The 16,817-nt window shown below is 44.3% G+C and overlaps 1 protein-coding gene across 1 annotated transcript in view; it reads right to left on the reverse strand.

Moving 5' to 3' along the window:
• Nucleotides 1–5,835, reverse strand: part of LOC118116366 (AT-rich interactive domain-containing protein 1B) — a 176,153-nt gene extending 170,318 nt beyond the window's left edge. The window contains exon 1 of the mRNA XM_035168042.2: nucleotides 3,970–5,835. Within this exon, the coding sequence (XP_035023933.2) occupies nucleotides 3,970–5,265 (1,296 nt within the window). The 5' untranslated portion in view covers nucleotides 5,266–5,835. The remainder of the gene's footprint in view (nucleotides 1–3,969) is intronic.
• Between the last annotated feature and the right edge of the window lie 10,982 nt (nucleotides 5,836–16,817).

Consider the following 16,817-nt stretch of genomic DNA (forward strand, 5'->3'; position numbering starts at 1 on the left):
GTGTAGTGATGCAACTGGACAGCTGTGTCCTTTTTTTTAGTTTTTTTCTTATTTTTCAAACTAAGAATTAAATGGAATCAACATGCAGACCAGGGATAACCCAGCCTGCCAATTACCTACACAGGCTCTGTGTTTCATCCAAGGAAGATGAAAAACGCTGTGCGGGGTCCTTATCGGACGCAACAGAGCAAATTAAAATTTCACTCTGGTGTTGCTAATCAGCACTGCGCTTGCTGGCCAAGACAGAGATGTAAACAAAACAACGTAAGCAAGCGACTGACGGGAGGGGGCAGAGACGGCAGACAGAGAGGGAGAGAGAGAGAGAGAGAGAGGCACATTGTGAGAGGGGATGGGTTGAGGTTGGACTGCTTAGTGCTGACGAGGGGGCTTTAGACTGCTCCTGCCTGTAAACATAAACACACACACACACACACACACAGAGAGAAAAGACACTCTCAAGGACACACACCCACAGTAACAAGAGAGGCCCAAAAACACACAAATACACCTGCGTGCCCATTTCCTGACCAGACCCCATGGGCTGTCCGTCCGATGCAGATCATGTACCATAAATTAGATTCCAGCAGCCACAGTCAGGCCCATCACTATGCACAAGGCTCCCTGAGATACCCGCATAATACAATGTGACATTGATGCATAGCTCCCATTATAAAGTCTTTGTTCGTATCACACTAATAATTCATAAGAGAGAAATGTAAACAGTATGCACTGGAGAGCACTGCAAGAGGGGATCATTTCAAGGTAAGCAAGTTACCAGGGATGGGTTTGGGTCTCGTCTTTGATATGTAGAACTACTGAGCTTTGATTTCAATTCTTAAAAGAAAAACAAAGGCAAAACACTGAGCATAATGCTGCCAAATTAGTAGAAACTGTAGATATCCATTCATTTTTGTTTTATTAGGTCAGATTCTAAATGAGTTGCTGCTGTAATTATCTAAGCAACAACACTGTTTGGAACTTGCTAGGCTCTCATTATTATCTACTAATTACCTTTATTGTTCTCTGCGTGAGTTCTGATTAGTGGATAAAGGACGAACCCTTGTTACAGACAGAAAATGCTGTTTCATTTATGATATAAACTTAAATAAGTCAGTAGGATTTCATATATGCTCTGATATTTACGAACACATGCTGTGAGCGAGGAAGGGAAAACACATACACATTGTGTGAAGCAGCTGAAGTGCATTCAAACAAACGCTCAGACAGAAGGTCACAAACTGAAAACATTGAATGTTGTTCTGTTTTCCCTCAATCAAATAGGCCATAGTAATTAAAAAAACTAGGACAATGTCATTGTGATGAGAGAGCGGATTCATCTCACACAAACGCATCTAAATAACATATCTCATGTAACTCTGGTGTAGGTGCACACATACAAACATACACACATATTGTGTTGGGGCTCTGTGTTCATTTTGGTGAGAGGCCAGACAAGTGAGTGTTGGGGCGGGGGGGGGGTGGGCAGCGGTGTAAATGAGGTGCACTCCTGAAGAGAGGCAGTGGGGAGGGAAATTGAATTTGAAAGAGGGAAACTGTGCCAACAGGTGACAGAGGCGTGCTCCGACCAAACGCACTCTGAAGTGAAGCGCAGTCATATCACGGGGCCAATTTGGAGGCAGTATTATGCACTACACCGCTCGCCTTTCTCACACAGCCTGTCAGTGCACAGGAGAGCAGTGCTGCTGCTCCAAATATGAATTAAACATAGGGCTTTTGTAGCGTGAATATACTGCTGCTGAAATGTTGGTAGAGGCAAGAAAAAAAAAAAACACAGTAGCACATGCCATTACTCCTAAACTGGGAAACTGAAAAAAGGAAGGAAAAAAAACATTTGCAACATAAAATGTTAAATGTAAGATTTGGGAAAGGGATCGGTTTGTAGAAATCATTGGCGCTAAGAAACTGAATAAGAATACATTAGAATATGGCTCATAGAACTGTATTTAACTGTCGACTAGCAGACATTCATTAAGTTTACTTTGATTCATATGCATATTTTATACCGAATACACACAGTCACCAATAATTATTTTAGTGAGAGTGAGATTAGTGTATTTCTGGTGACCATCTTATCAGCACATAATTTGACACAATCAATACAACAGTAAACCCTCCCACGCTAAAACGTTCACTTCATTTTCCCAGCATCCAAAGCAAATTGCCTTTGATTGAAACAATGTAGGTTAATGAACTACTTTTGTCTAGCGAGAGGCAGACAATATAAGCTGTGCTCAACCACTATAGCCCCCCAGTCGTCCAGATGTGCCATCCAGCAGTGCGCATAATTTAGTGCATCAAAAACAACTGCAGAATAAAGGCTCTTCTGGAGAAACGTGGTGATGTTTTGATTTTGGAGTCCTGGACTGGCAGCTATCTGCTCCCCTGGGTGCCTTCAGACGCAAGAGGTATTTCAGCACTGGGTTCATGGACACAGAGGGACGCTTAAGTGCAGTCCCCCAAATTCAGAGGGAGGAAGAGTTGAATAATTAGCAACACTTGCTTTCTTTCCTGATCTGTTGCAGCTTGGGTACCCTCGAGCAAGGCAGTCAACCCCAGCTGCAGCAGTGCCTCAACAGTAAAAGTCAGCTTCAGGGGTTATTATGTAAAACTGTGGCTGTGAGTAAGAGTGCTTCAGGAAAAGTAAGTCTTTTCTCATATTTCAGACTGTTAATGCACAAATAGTTTAACAAGGCATTAACATTACATGTAGTCGAAAAGATAAAGGTGTTAGATCATTTTTTGTGCATTGACAATTTATATCAAATAGAATAAAAAATACTGGACAATGCTTACCATACCAAAAAAAAGAAGATTTAAACTATATATAAAGAACACATTATCTATTTTTCACTGAGGGCTGACATTGCAGGGTTTTTGAATATCTGTTCTTTGTGTTCAAAGAGTATTAAAATAATAATCAGGAACCACCTAAACCCTCATAAAACTGCAATTATTGAGTTGGACAGCCTCCAAGTCGCGAGCATTCCCACCAGACACAAATGCAGCATCACCACAGCGCCACAGCCAAAGATCCCTGCGAGAATCTGGCTTTTTTTCCCTGAGTGCAATCTGCCCAGTGGGGCCACAGGGAGCCAATCAGATGGCAGACTGGGTGTCAACTGTGAGCCAGGAGTGCGGAGAGCTTTTATCCAGTTTACCTCCACTATTCAAATCCTCAACGGAGCTGCATGGGAATAGACGAGGTGCACAGACGCGCTCCGGCTCGATACGGAGCGCACGGAGAGGGACACGGCCTTTGAATTTTTTCTGATTGCTTTAAAAAAGCCAGGAGAATATGTGTAATATGGAATAATATATAAAATACGCTTTTTATATTCATGTTTTTTCTACAGGAGATTTTTACTTTGACAAACAAAAGCATTGAGTACCACACGTCCTCTAAACAGGGCGTTTCGCAACGTGTCTGACACCACGTCGGCAAAGAGATGAATCTGTCCAACATTAACCTTGGTTTTTAATAAATTATGACAAAAACTATTGAGGAACACAGAGAATAAACAACTGTAATAGTAACTATTGAAACGTGCTGACGGAAACACACCCTCTGGTGCAGTCTTTAACAATACAGCGTAATTAAAACAGCCAAATCAATGAAGCTGCTATTTATAAGGGTCTCCTTCCTTTTTTCAGTCATACTGAAACTCAGGTGTCTGGTGTTTACAAATAAAAATTACGTGCGTGTAAATATGTTTTTCTTCCTGCATATAACCAACATATGATAAACAACCATGTTCATTTTTATAATCAAACTCCAGCACAAAGCTACTGGACCTAAAGACTGACTGTGGTCAACACACACACACACACACACACACACACACACACACACACAGAAAACACCTGGTATTATGAGTGACATCCCAGTGCAAGGAAACTAAAGTTCACTGATGTGCACCAGAGCGCCTGACTTAAGTTTCCAAAGCTCACCTGCGTCCTGCCGAGGCCTTGTCCTCCGTTACCCGGGCTCAGAGAGTGAGGGTGGTTCCTTTGCTGTCCTCCCCAGCCGTGAGCCGAAGCGGGTCCGTACTGGGGCCCCACGTCTTTCCCCAGGCCCATAGCGCCCTGCTGCTGCGCCGTGGGGCCACTGTAGTCTTGATAGGCAGCGCCATAACCCCGCATCATCGGGCTGGGGGACGTGAGCAGCTGGTTGAGGGTCGGGGTGGCCCCTGAGGGATGCTGCTGCTGCTGCTGCTGCTGCGGCTGCGGCTGCGGCTGCTGCTGCTGGGTTTGTCCCGGGAACCTCTGGAAGCCGCCCGAACCCGCTCCCAGGGGAGACTTGCCGTGGCTTGTTGAGGAGTTGCTGCCCATCATCATGTTCCCAGGTTGCCGGCACCCAGAGGGCCCCATCATCCCGTAGGCCCCGCCGCCGTAGCTCGCCCGGTACCCCGGGTACTGGTTGTACTGGTTGTTGTGGAACCCTGCTTCGTGGGAATTCTCCATGCTGTTATGTGCCGAGGAGTGCGTTACCCCCATCCCACTGCTTTGCTGCTGCTGTCCGCCATGTTGCTCGTAACAGGGCCGTGGAGTGTAATAGTTGTTGTTAAACTCGGAGTTGTTACTAGTTGGCCCTAAGTTAGAATGATCGTACCTGGTACTCGTCATCCTCTCCGCGGGTTTACAGGTGAGCTCCCCCTCACCTTTACCTGGCATGTGCTGCTGCTGCTGCTGCTGTGGCTCCCCCTGCCCCCCCAACAGGTTCTCTTTGCCACCGTGGTGCTGGTGATCCATGCCCCGGTCTCCACGGGGCCCCTGGCCGTTGTTATTGGCGGTGTTGTTACTTTGGATCTGTCGCTGCTGATGTGGCGCAAATTGGCCAAATTGCGGCGGTGGCTGCTGCTGAGGCAGCGGCTGGGACTGAGGGGGATCTCCGCTCCCCACACATTTCAGCTTGTGGTTTGCGATCAAACCCGCTTCCATCGAGGAAGTGGTTGAATTAGTCGACGCCGACGCGGACGTGAGGTTATTCCCATCCTTGTCGTGGCCGTCCGGCGCGCCGTGAGTCGTGGAAGTTGAATGGACCATGTTGAGCTCGTTACGGCGGCGATGGTCTACATTATTCAGAGTCCCATCTCCGGCTCCCAGCATCGGTCCACTTCGCTGCACGGTCCCTCCTCCTCCACCTCCTCCGGATTTCCCCGAATTGAGCTCCGGACCCAGACCGCTGGATAATTTCTTATTTTTGTTATTAGTTCTGGTCGGAGCCGATGCCACTTGCGCAGCCATGGTCACTCCAACATCTCAGCGCGCAGTGACAGCAAGCCCCGACCAGCGTCGCTCACAGAAAATAACACAAGAGGGCAAGAAAAGCACAAGCTGGGAGGTGAAAAATATGTTCAATGGAAAAGCAAGCTTTGTTCTAGCGCTGGCGTTGCTGTGGCGGTGGTGAGACGGTGCGTCAGTGAGGCTTCATGTTGAGAGTTTCTCTGCCAGGTTTAAACGAAACTTTTTTCTTCCCCCCTCCGCCTCTCCTCCATCCCGGTTCTCGGTAATATGTAGCAGCGTCTCCCGGAGCCCCTGTGGCCCAGCATGGCATGAGAGAGAGCGGGCTCTACCAGCTTATCCACCTCCAGGGCTCCGGCGCGCCTCGCGTGGAAAATCCGGACTGGAGCAGCGAGCCATTACGCACGCCGCATTTTCTTTCTTGTTTCTTTTACGATGATTTAAGGACAGATTTCAGAATAAAAACGATACACCGACGTGGTTGTATTTTAACATGACATACATGTCCAAATTCTTATTCCAACATAAACATTTCGACCAGTAATTACATGTCAGACGGTCAGGGAATGACTCCTTCCCGTGAGTTTAGGGTGAATTTTATTTTTTTAAACAACCAATAACCCGTGAAATCATGGATTTCCAAATTACGAACGGACGCTGCTGCTCCGCTCCGCACAGATCCCGAAAATAAATGCACGAAGAGATCTTAACTTTGCCGAAGCGAGTTTCTGCGCAGTTATCCAGACCTGATTTTCCCTCTCCCCACCATCCCTGTCCCTCGGCTCAAGCCAGTTCTCTGCAGCTCTGACAGGAGTTGGACACGCAACCACAAGCTGTGCGCAATAATGTTGCCATCGGAATAAGAATATAATCACACTTTATAGCAGCTATAATGTTCTAATATCTGCACCGCAGAGTTCATCCACCGCGCCATCCGCTCCCAGTCACTTCTTCTCAGGCTGTAAAGGAATAATGTTCCCCCCTCAACAAGGCACAGTAATCCTGTAATACGAGGGAAACCACGGACATTACCAAACTATAAACTGTATAATATTCTTTAGAACTATTCGGTGTGATAGCAGATAAAAATGTCATTACGATTAGTTCATTATAAGTCTCCATAGGAATGTAATAACCTATGAATATTAAAGCCATTCTTCATTAGGGTCTTTAAAGGCTACATTCTTTAATTTCCTCCCTTGGATTTACTTTGTCAGAGACAAACTTGTCTGAATTGATAATGACAATGAAATGAAAAAAGAAAAATAGAAAGAAAAAAAAAATCAACCCCAGGCTGCAGCATAGGACCACACAAAAACCAAAGTCTATAAGATATGCTCTCCCATCAGTGGCATTCAAACATGAATGTAAAATAGTGCTTAGTAAAGAAGCCGGGGTGTCTGTTGGGACTTGAATGAGCAGAGGGTCTGCTTTGATGAGATCAGATGCATTTGATCAACAGAGGGAGCTGCGGATGAAAGAGGGGTTTGGGTAAGGGGGTGGGAAGAGAAGGATTTGGGGATGAGAGTTGTGCTGAGGATGGCCATGATAATGATAATGACGATGAAGGTAAATGGGGGGAACACATGTGAGGAAGATGATGCTGGTGATGCCATGTGGCAGATGTTAGTGGTGACCATAGTGCTGTCGATGACTGTATAGGTGTAGTGATGAATGTATTCGTTAACACCTAACTCCTGCTTTATGTCACACATTTAAAAAACAAGGAGGAACAACTCACTCTGCCTCATACTTTGTGTAGAGTGGAGGATGAGGCCATGTCCATGACAATGGGAAGACCCCTGCTGGAGATACACTGTTGGTACAAGTTTGAGCATTAAAAACACAGAGGTCTATGCATGTATATATAAGCAGAAACACACCTTGTGTTTCAGTAATACTGTGCTGAATATGAACAAAACTTTCATAGTATGAATTTGTAATATTTCACAAATTCATATCACGCATGACAAGAGGCATAATCCAATATTTCCAAATGGAAGCTCACATTGGAGACAAATAAAAGTAACTGACATCCCCAGAAACCTTCCCTCCCATTTGCCTTTATGAGCCCATATGGCTGAGAATAAAAGCAGAACTACACACTACAAAGTCTCCATGGCGTTCACCATTCAGTATGCTCGGGCCCAGCCTATAGCATCAACATGAACAGATGGCTATTTATCTATAGGACAACCTGAGAAGACATCGTATTTACATCCTCCTGTAAGGGAGAAAAATGTATAGGTGACAAAAAGTGACTGCTGTAGAGTGTGTAGGAGTACAGGCAAAACTACATCTCTTTCAATGATCTAGGATTTTCTATGTTAAGTGTCATCATCACTGGTTATGTGCACCTTTTCTGATTAGAACAACCCTCATCCACACCATTCCTGCTCTCTGTACTTTTTTTTTGCACATGATGATTCTGGCTCCCATCAGCGTCCTAGATCAAAGCCTCAGCTCCGATCTCATCTAGAGCAACACTGAGGCTGACAGTGTGGGGACCTCGGGCATTAGCATATTCTATGATGGCGCCCGGCTTTTCAAGCCGTTGCCTCGGCTGCAGCTCTGGGTGTGCCACGCTGTGGCTTTGCAACTCTAATTTCCCTCTCTCGCTCATTAAAAAAAGCCCACTGTTCTCCTATTAATTCGCAGACACACTGATCTGTTTGAATGGCGAGGATGTGTGTGTGAAGGAGGAGGGAGGTGGAGGAGGGCAATGGCTCAGCGCATTTGCATTTATGTTTAATTTATAACCTTCAGGGGCCCCCTGATGCAGCAAGATTGAAACAATAACTCCAGACAAACACGGGGAAGAGAGGAGGAGGAGCCGGAGGAGGGAGGATAGAATTAAAAATATACAGATCTGGGATGGTATGTGCTTTGATGTGTGTGTGTTTGCATGTGTGTATGTGTGTGTGCATGTTGGCAACAATGCTGTTACAGCCTTTGCATGCAATTTTGTGCTCATTTGCACGTCTGAATCAAGGTGTATGTGAAACACACACACACACAAGCACACAGTTGCACATGCACGCACTGACAGAGAGGCATAGGTCTCCAATCTGCAGGGGGGTAACATGCCACGGTGAGTGTCTGTCAGGAGAAGAGCTGGAGTCTGTTCTGGGGGGAAGTCTGCAGGGATCTCCCTCTAGCAGCACAGCAAAGAACAGCACAGCAGACAGCAGACAGCAGCAGCAGCAGAAGCACAAGCCTGGCCAAGCACAGAAAGTGGGTCAGCCCAAAACACACACACATGCACACCCAGATACACACACACACACACAGCTCAGACGGATGTAGCCCCGGTGTCACACTGTGGGTGTGTTTGAAAGAAAAAGAGCATGCAGAGACAGAATGCATAGATTATGGTTTGTGTGTGTATGAGAGACAGAATGGTAGTATATTCTGCATATGCAATGTTCAACGTTGTTTAAGATCAGAGGTGGATGGCTAAGGAGTAGAAGGAGGGGTGTGCAGCTGAGACATGAAGCCAGCCAGCTATTGTGAGAAACACCCTATGGAAGTGCATCAAATTGATCCATAGTCTTTTCATTTCAGGCTTGGGTAAATAACAGCATTTGCATTGATCAGTCTGCAAAACCAGGCAATGATGGGCTTGGGAGCATACAGTATACGCTCGTCTGTGTGTGTCTGTGTGTTCGAGTGGCTGGTAACAAAAAAGAAAAAAAACACCTCTCTTATTCCTCTCTGCTCCTCGCGGAGTGGAAGGCCTCACCAGAGCCCTACAAACAGCTATGATGGATAAAATGTTTTTCAACAACACTTGAGAGGAGTGGATGCTATTGTGTCCGCCTGTATACTGAAACGCAGAATCACAGAATTCCCAGGACGCAGCACGCTCTATTTATGTGTTATGAAAAACATGACTCAAAAGAAAAAGGAAAACAGCTATGCTCCACTTTCACTGTCAGCTATCATGTGAAGTGTGAAGAGGAGGAAGAGGATGAGAGCGAGATACAGACGGGGGAGAGGAGAGTAAAGGAGAGTGATTTTCTTCATCCACACAGATCCCATCCTGATGGTGACAGGGGAGAGGGCTCTCAGAACCAACCCCCACCCCACCCGTCATTGCTCCTCTCCTTCCCTCCCTCCCCTTCTCATGACTGGAGGAGTGTGTGAAGTGTCCCCCGAGAGGCACAGACTCAAAGACGGTATTTACAAGATCCACACTGAGCCCACTTTTAACTGCCTGTGAAGAACTTCTCCCACCGCCTTTGATGTGCCAACCTAATGGGGAAGAGCTCGCCAGCAGTCATTGCATATGTTGGCGAGGCAACGTGTGCTAATCCACTAACATTGCAAGGTAGACTTCATGCTGCTTGCAGTAAGTGAACACTTTAAATGCTGTATAGATTTGGTGCATTGCTGCCCTTGGAAAAAAAAATCCCTACTGGCAAACAGACGCTGATGCGACGTATCAACATTTACAGCAAATTAGAGGCACCGGCAGCAAAAGAAGAGCACATTGCTTTTTTTGTGGTAGGTTTAACATATTCATGAACTTATATAAAAGTCTACTGATCGGATCATCAGGAAGATGATAAAAACTGAACCAGATGTGCAAAGTATAAACCCATATAAATCCTGCCTCCTCTGTGTTAGAGGATGAGACATGGGCCAAACTAAAAAGTCAAATACATTTTTCCCAAAGATGGTTTCTATCATTTTAGGTTATTCATATCACACTGATGTATGTTCAAGCGCACATTTTTCAGATAAGTCCAGTTTTAATTAGGTATTTGATGCTATAACAACTGGGTGAAACGGCATGATTGACAGCTGAGACTGACTTACGATTGGTTGAACATGTATTTTCCCAGGACCTCGCAACTGCAGCTCCATCCCCTGATCACTAATGTGTAGACTCTGGCTCCAAATGTGAAAGACAGCAGCTTTAACATCTGGGATGTTTTAGCTCCATTTCTGAATAGAAGGAGGAAGTGGAAACACGTCAGCCATCTTTATATACAGTCTGGGGTTTATAGTAAGTATATTAGCAGCAGATCTACCCTTTTGGTTGAAAAATACCTGTGATGCAATAAATTAGACAACCTCCAGATTCCACTGCCACTGAATATTTCTATCCAGATGGGATGAGTAACATCAGCATAGAAATCAGCGAAGCAAGCTCTCCCATATAAATAAAAAAAGCCCCTCCACCTTCATGTTTCTTTAAAGCAGGCATATGAGGCAAGAGGACTGATGCATCAGAGCGACTAGTGCCCCATGTTGTCAATTGTGAGGTTAAAGGTCACATGTCTCTCTCTCTCTCTCTCTCTCTCTCTCTCTCTCTCTCTCTCTCTCTCTCTCTCTCTCTCTCTCTCTCTCTCTCTCACAATACACAGAGGTAAAACACGGATCCTTGTCCAACTTAGTTTTATCTTTAACAACTGCGCTGAGACGGAAGGCTTTCATAACAAACAGAGGCATTTGGAACGATTTTGAATTAGGCTAATTAGGTTTGTGTTTTGTTTGTTGTTCAGGAGGCATGATCAAAGTGATATTTCACCAATTTGTGTCAGTTCCGGGGGAGAAGAGGAAGAGTTTGGAGAATTCTGCCTATTAATCTCCTCAGGTTCAGCACGCTGTGCGTTAGGGACGGTAATCAAAACAACAGAATTATGAATAATGAAAAGTGTTGATCAGAAAGAAACAAAACAGAAGATCTGTGCTTTATTAGCGGTTTATTAGTAACAGGATTGGACTCTACATGTTTTTTTTTCTATTTTCCTGTTTTCTAGTTCTTAAAAGGAAGTTGGGGGTGACTTCAATTTCAATGCCTGCTCAATCCTCCCTGCTCAGCCTGAGTGGAAGAAGAAAAATCAAAGGGATGTGGATGGCTTGACCCAGGAGTTCAGAGTCTTAGAGCAACCGGCTGTTTTGATATTATCTAATATTTATGAATAACTTCCTTGATATTTCCTTCGCTCCATGAAGCTGTCCGCTTTTACAGTGTTACACAATGATGTCTTAGAGGGGCGATGACGGAGATCAAACGGGGCCTAGGCTCAGAATACAGAGAGTGCGCCCCCCCCTCTCTCCCTCTCTCTCCGTAGCCTGGAAGGAAACTCAACAGAAAGCTATCTAACGCTGTGTGACTGAAATACAAGCTCCACTAGGCTGCGGTGTGAAGTGTGAAGATATTTGTATTTGTGTCTCTGTCAAAGGAATATGGGCACGGAGAGGGAAAACTCTGTCACCATTTGAGCATGAAGACATGTGTGTGTGTGTGTGTGTGTGTGTGTGTGTGTGTGTGTGTGTGTTGTGTGTATCTTATGTATCTCTACAGCGCGTTTTCTACAATGGGAATGATTCCACTGTCTGCCTATCCACGGGTTTCACCAACACAGCTATTCAAGGCTGTTTGGATCAGTGATGGCCTCAGAAGCCTTTTCACTATCTCTTCACAAAAGTCAAGTGTTCTCAACATGTTATTTGCCCAAAGTGGCCTTGTTCCAAGGCTCTATTGTTAGCCTAATGGAGGCGAGATGACACCAAGACTCTAATTATGGACACCAACGATCAGCCCTGATAATATTGAGAGGAAAGTGGGTAATTTATGGCTGTTGTGTTGAAGGGTTGAGGGGAGGTGAATAAAAGAAGAGTGGGGGTGCCGAGGAGTAGACGGGGGGTGGGGTAGTTGTTTTCTTGTGTCATCGCCCCATCGTCCGTCACCTCCATCATTTCCCCAGAGCAGAAAGCCAAGACATGGGCACAGCAGGAGAATATTAATGGACTGTGAGACATTATGGTTCCTGCCCATTCAAAAGGCATGTTCTATTATTTTATATGGGCCATCAACCAGTGATTTCTCACCGCTCGCTTTGCCTCATCGAAGTATACCTGTATTTCATAAAGTGCCCACAAGGTACAGCTTAAGTGCTTGTTTGTCTTATTTAACACAGGTATTACACATAGAATAGATCCATCTTTATAGATCGGAGGCTTGTTTGTCATGAATCTTGCTGCAAAGCTTATTCCCAACAGAATAGTCAATAAAAATTGATCAACAGGTATGATTTGATTGAATGGATATTAGCGTACAAATAACAAGTCATCTTTTCATCATAGCACTTTCTAGTAGCCTCACCTCTCCCTCAACAAAAGCTACTATGGAAGGTAGGGCAATTTTTGGCCTTAGTGCGGACTGAGGTAAACAGCCTATCACGATCAATACAGCGAGGTGCCAGAATTGGCAAGACAGATACCGAAGCAACTCAGCAAGCCTGTGCCTATTCTGTCAACACCCAAAATCAAAGCGCCTCTCCCTTGAGTGATCTGTCCAAACAATTAAAATGAAACCTCTTTGTACAATCACACTTAACATGTCAGACAGAAAAATGAAAGGAGCCTCATGTACTGGAGCCGCATGCCGTGACGCCTCCTGTGACAAGCCCCATGGAGAGCGGCACACCACAGGAACGACGGCACTGTTCAAATTTTAAATATGTTTTGACACAAAATCAAAAGTTGCTCACCATTATGGGGGAGAGATTCCCCCGTTTTCTGTGTGATCACTTATTAGACCCCTAGGTGAACGAGGCAGAAATACTGACACCTGAATATTCTCTTTGCACTTTCTTTGACATTTTTCTCTTTTTTAGCAGATCTGGGAATCATTTCACATTGTGAGATATCATTTCATAGTAAGATTGAAGCTCTGATCTCTCCACATCTGAGGCTCACAAAGAGCCACCGATGATCAATGAGGATTCCTGGGTGAGTTGCTGGGTTTTATCTGCTTCACTTTCTCCCTTCTGGTGTCCAAAGCTAGGTTTGCTGCCATTCTATTTCTGATTATAGGAGTAGAGACGATTTGACAGCTTTGCTGTAGCGGCTCTGACAGAGAATGCGCGGCTATTTCTAACAATCCTGAAAATACACTGAGTGAGAATTATCAGGATTTTTCTGTCTCTTTGAAATCTGACTGGTTTGATTAATATGATCCCTGAAGCACAGTGACTGACTAATCAGTCAAACAATCCCATCAATCAAAATAGCTTCCATCTGACATCTTTGTCACATGACAATGGCGTTATGTGGCAAATAATACATTTTTCTTTCACATTAATAAGCTTGAGTGGCTTTAAACATAATGGAAAACAAGACTATTTCATGGGCTTTCACAGTACTCTATACATAATCCTGAAGATGAAATTTCTAATCTTCTACCAAACAGGGGAGAAGTTTTTAAACCAAGACCCCAATTATGCCCAGCCACAAATTAGCATGTTTAATGCAGCAAAATGTTTTAATAAAGAATAAAAGCAAGGCAGTAGAAAACAAAAGCCAACTGGGTAATAAGATTATCTCTTCCAGGCACCCAGTGCACATCATTGTAGTTCACACAAATGGAAGAGATTATAAATCACATTCAAAACACCCTAATCCGTGAAAGACTCCCGATATGATTAGTTTCTATTACGTTTGGTGACCGAGAGCGACGGATTTATCTGGAATCCTGAGGAGTCTTTAAAGTACAGTTGGACATAAAGGCAAAGAGCCAGTTGAAGATTAGTTGAATCCATCTGTGATAAGCTTGAGCAGTTTGGCCACAAAACTGAGATAAACACAAATCTGAAGACCAGATGATGTAATACACATTCGACAGCTATAGATTATCCTTGCAGATCACACATTTACATAATGTATCAAAGGCATTATCACTTTCCAAAATACACAAATAGATTATTTGCTCACTTCTGTGCAGAAACCGAAAGATTTTCAAGCTTTTAGTAACTACAGACCTGACTCAGTGCCACATTGAGTGCTGCACAGTGTTTTATGGTTGTCTTAGTCATTGTTGTAGGTATTGCTCTGCTGCGTGCCATCTCTCTTTGGCCGATTACAGCCTCCTTCATCCCTGACCTCCCCTTAGTTCCTGACAAGGTCAAACATCTCCCATTAGGGAAAACTAGGCCCTGCTTTTTTCAAGAGAAGTATCCAAGTCGTACATCATGAAGGTCAGGGGCTGCATAATGAACTGGAAAATGTCACTTATATTACTCCCCCATTTAAATAGTGGATTTTCCAGCACCAGGAACAAGGGTGATATTTACCCTTTTTTCCTGCACAGGCCTGGAGTCCTCTTAATCCAGCTTGGGGTGTGAAATTGAGTTGCATGTGCGAGGGAATGTGATTTCCTAGTTCCAGAGATGAGTCTGCTATGCTGCACTACAACTACAACCAAGTGCTCTTCACCAGGGTAAAGACATGAGGAGAAGGTGTAATACCTTCATCTCTGTGAATTAGAAAATCCAAAACACCACATACTGGAAGCTTAAATATAAAAATGATGATAGTGAACATAAGAGGGAAAATAACATCTATAAAAGACAAATAAATGCATGATTGATATTCTTTTAATGCCAAAATATATGCCCACTGAAGTGACAGAGCAATTACTAATTATTAGTCTGATTATTCACATTTTCCAGCACATTCACACAACGACAGGAATGTCAATGGATGCATAAATTAACGTAAGAATAAAAGGGAGAGAGGCAACGGGGCTGAGATGACAAAAGGGCATCCAAAGGAGAGTGTTAATAATGATTCCTCTAAAACAATTTCCATTAATTTTCAGCCATCTCGCTGGGGAGTAATATCCACATGCCCGAGGCAGGTTTAAATTGCAAAGTCTGCCCGAAAAAGGAGACGAAGGCTCCCCAGTGTCCAGCTGTTGTCATCAGAACAGGAAGACTTGAGGAACACCCAGGAGACGGCACCACAATAGTGGCAGCTATGAGCTATTAGCACAGTGTCAAACCAGGAGAGGAGACTCGCTTGATGCTCATTGTTTTGAATGATGCTGTGTAACAACACACATGAGAGACATGTGCAGAGCTGGATTTCCTTCTCCTGACTTGATGTTTAGACACACTACCTCAGGTGACTGGTACCTTCAGACTGTAGCTCTGTCTGTGCTGCCTGGCGTGCAGCTAACAGGCAATGTCAAAGGTAGGACGTGAATAATACCATTATTTCATATTCTGATTCCCTGCCAGGGAATATGTCACTTGGACACCGGGTCACATAACCAGTCAGCATGTGAAGACAAAGTTGGGCCTGCCAGCTTTGCCGAGAGGAGAGGGAAGGCAGCCAGCTAATGTCACACATACCACCGCCGGGGATCCTCTCTGTCGCCCCCTAAAGTTATTCTGTGGCCGAGCTGGTGTCTCGTCTCCCCTCACGGCCGGTGTGAGCCGGCTATGCTCCCTGACACCGGGCATGTCTCCTGGGTATGGGCACACCTGGCAGACTGTCAGCGGGCACAGGTTTTAAGAGAGGGTGAAGAGGGTATGACAGGGAGGGGCAGGATTGCCGAGATATGTTTAGGGAAGGGAGACACAAAACACAAAACAGCACTATGCAGAGCATGTCTGTTGACTCCAGTAGTCTCCTGACTAAGTTTTAAAAAAATTTAAAAGATATTGTTACACAGCTACATTTACTATTTAATATTAAAAACATATAAAAAACATGATAAATGTCAGTTTCTTCCTCAATAAATGAGTATAAGAAATTGCAGAACTGAAATGCAATATATATGCTGTCAGTGTGGCCACTTTGTTTGCACATATCTTTTTCATAATTATTTAAAACCTTTATTTGAGAGAACCTTATCCCTTAAACATGTTTATATTGTTAATTCATATTAATAATGAATATAATCCAAATTATCTTTATCACGTACTGAGACACTTGAAATTAAAGTAAAATACTGCTAAATATCAGGCAAACAACCAAGGCAGATGAAAACAAAACCAGCTAATAGCGGAGGCAATAAGAATCCATCCTTTACCCAGTCCATTTTAATACAAGAATCTTCAGAGTTTAAGTTTGATTTATAGAGAACTATTATTAATTTAATAGCTCCGCAACTGCCTGTGGCTAAAAATATAGGTCTGTGAATTTACTGCAACATTAGTAACGAAACAGCTTGGATTGTATTCCCCTGCATTAAAATACATGTCAATCAATTAAACTGCGATAAACAGTTCCGATAATTTTTTTTTTTATAAGTTCGGTAGGAAGGTGACTGTTTTACTTACATATAGATCATGAATTGGCCAAAAAAAGGGTCAGCTTTGATCAATATGTTGATGTTACCCGACTCTCCTTGATGTCAAGTAGTTGTCAAATGTGAAGAGTTTTATTTTTAGAATTAATGAGAGGGAAACAGCACCAAGAAAATTTAGCATCTCCTCCCACAGTCAAGACCATAAAACAAAGTTTCCTCCCAATGAAACTTTTCTAATATCCTGTCCCTCGCCTGCCTCGCTGAGAGGTTGGATGTCTCATTTGCAAGTGAGGGCCAGGAGAAGAGACGGCTGCCCACCAGCCTGTCCGTCAGAGGAGCTCACTGGGGAGTGTGAGTGCGCGAGCTTGAAGGAGGGTGTGTTGATTAATATCAGGAGGGCAGGGCAGCACTCGGGCTGTGGCTGTCGGTGAGAGCGAGAGAGGACAGTTCTTTTCGCTGCCGCCCAGGGAGAAGTCTGCTGGCGGAGGGGGTAATGAGCCAGAAA

Source organism: Hippoglossus stenolepis, chromosome 10 (genome assembly GCF_022539355.2).
Source record: "Hippoglossus stenolepis isolate QCI-W04-F060 chromosome 10, HSTE1.2, whole genome shotgun sequence".
Classification (NCBI taxonomy): domain Eukaryota; kingdom Metazoa; phylum Chordata; class Actinopteri; order Pleuronectiformes; family Pleuronectidae; genus Hippoglossus; species Hippoglossus stenolepis.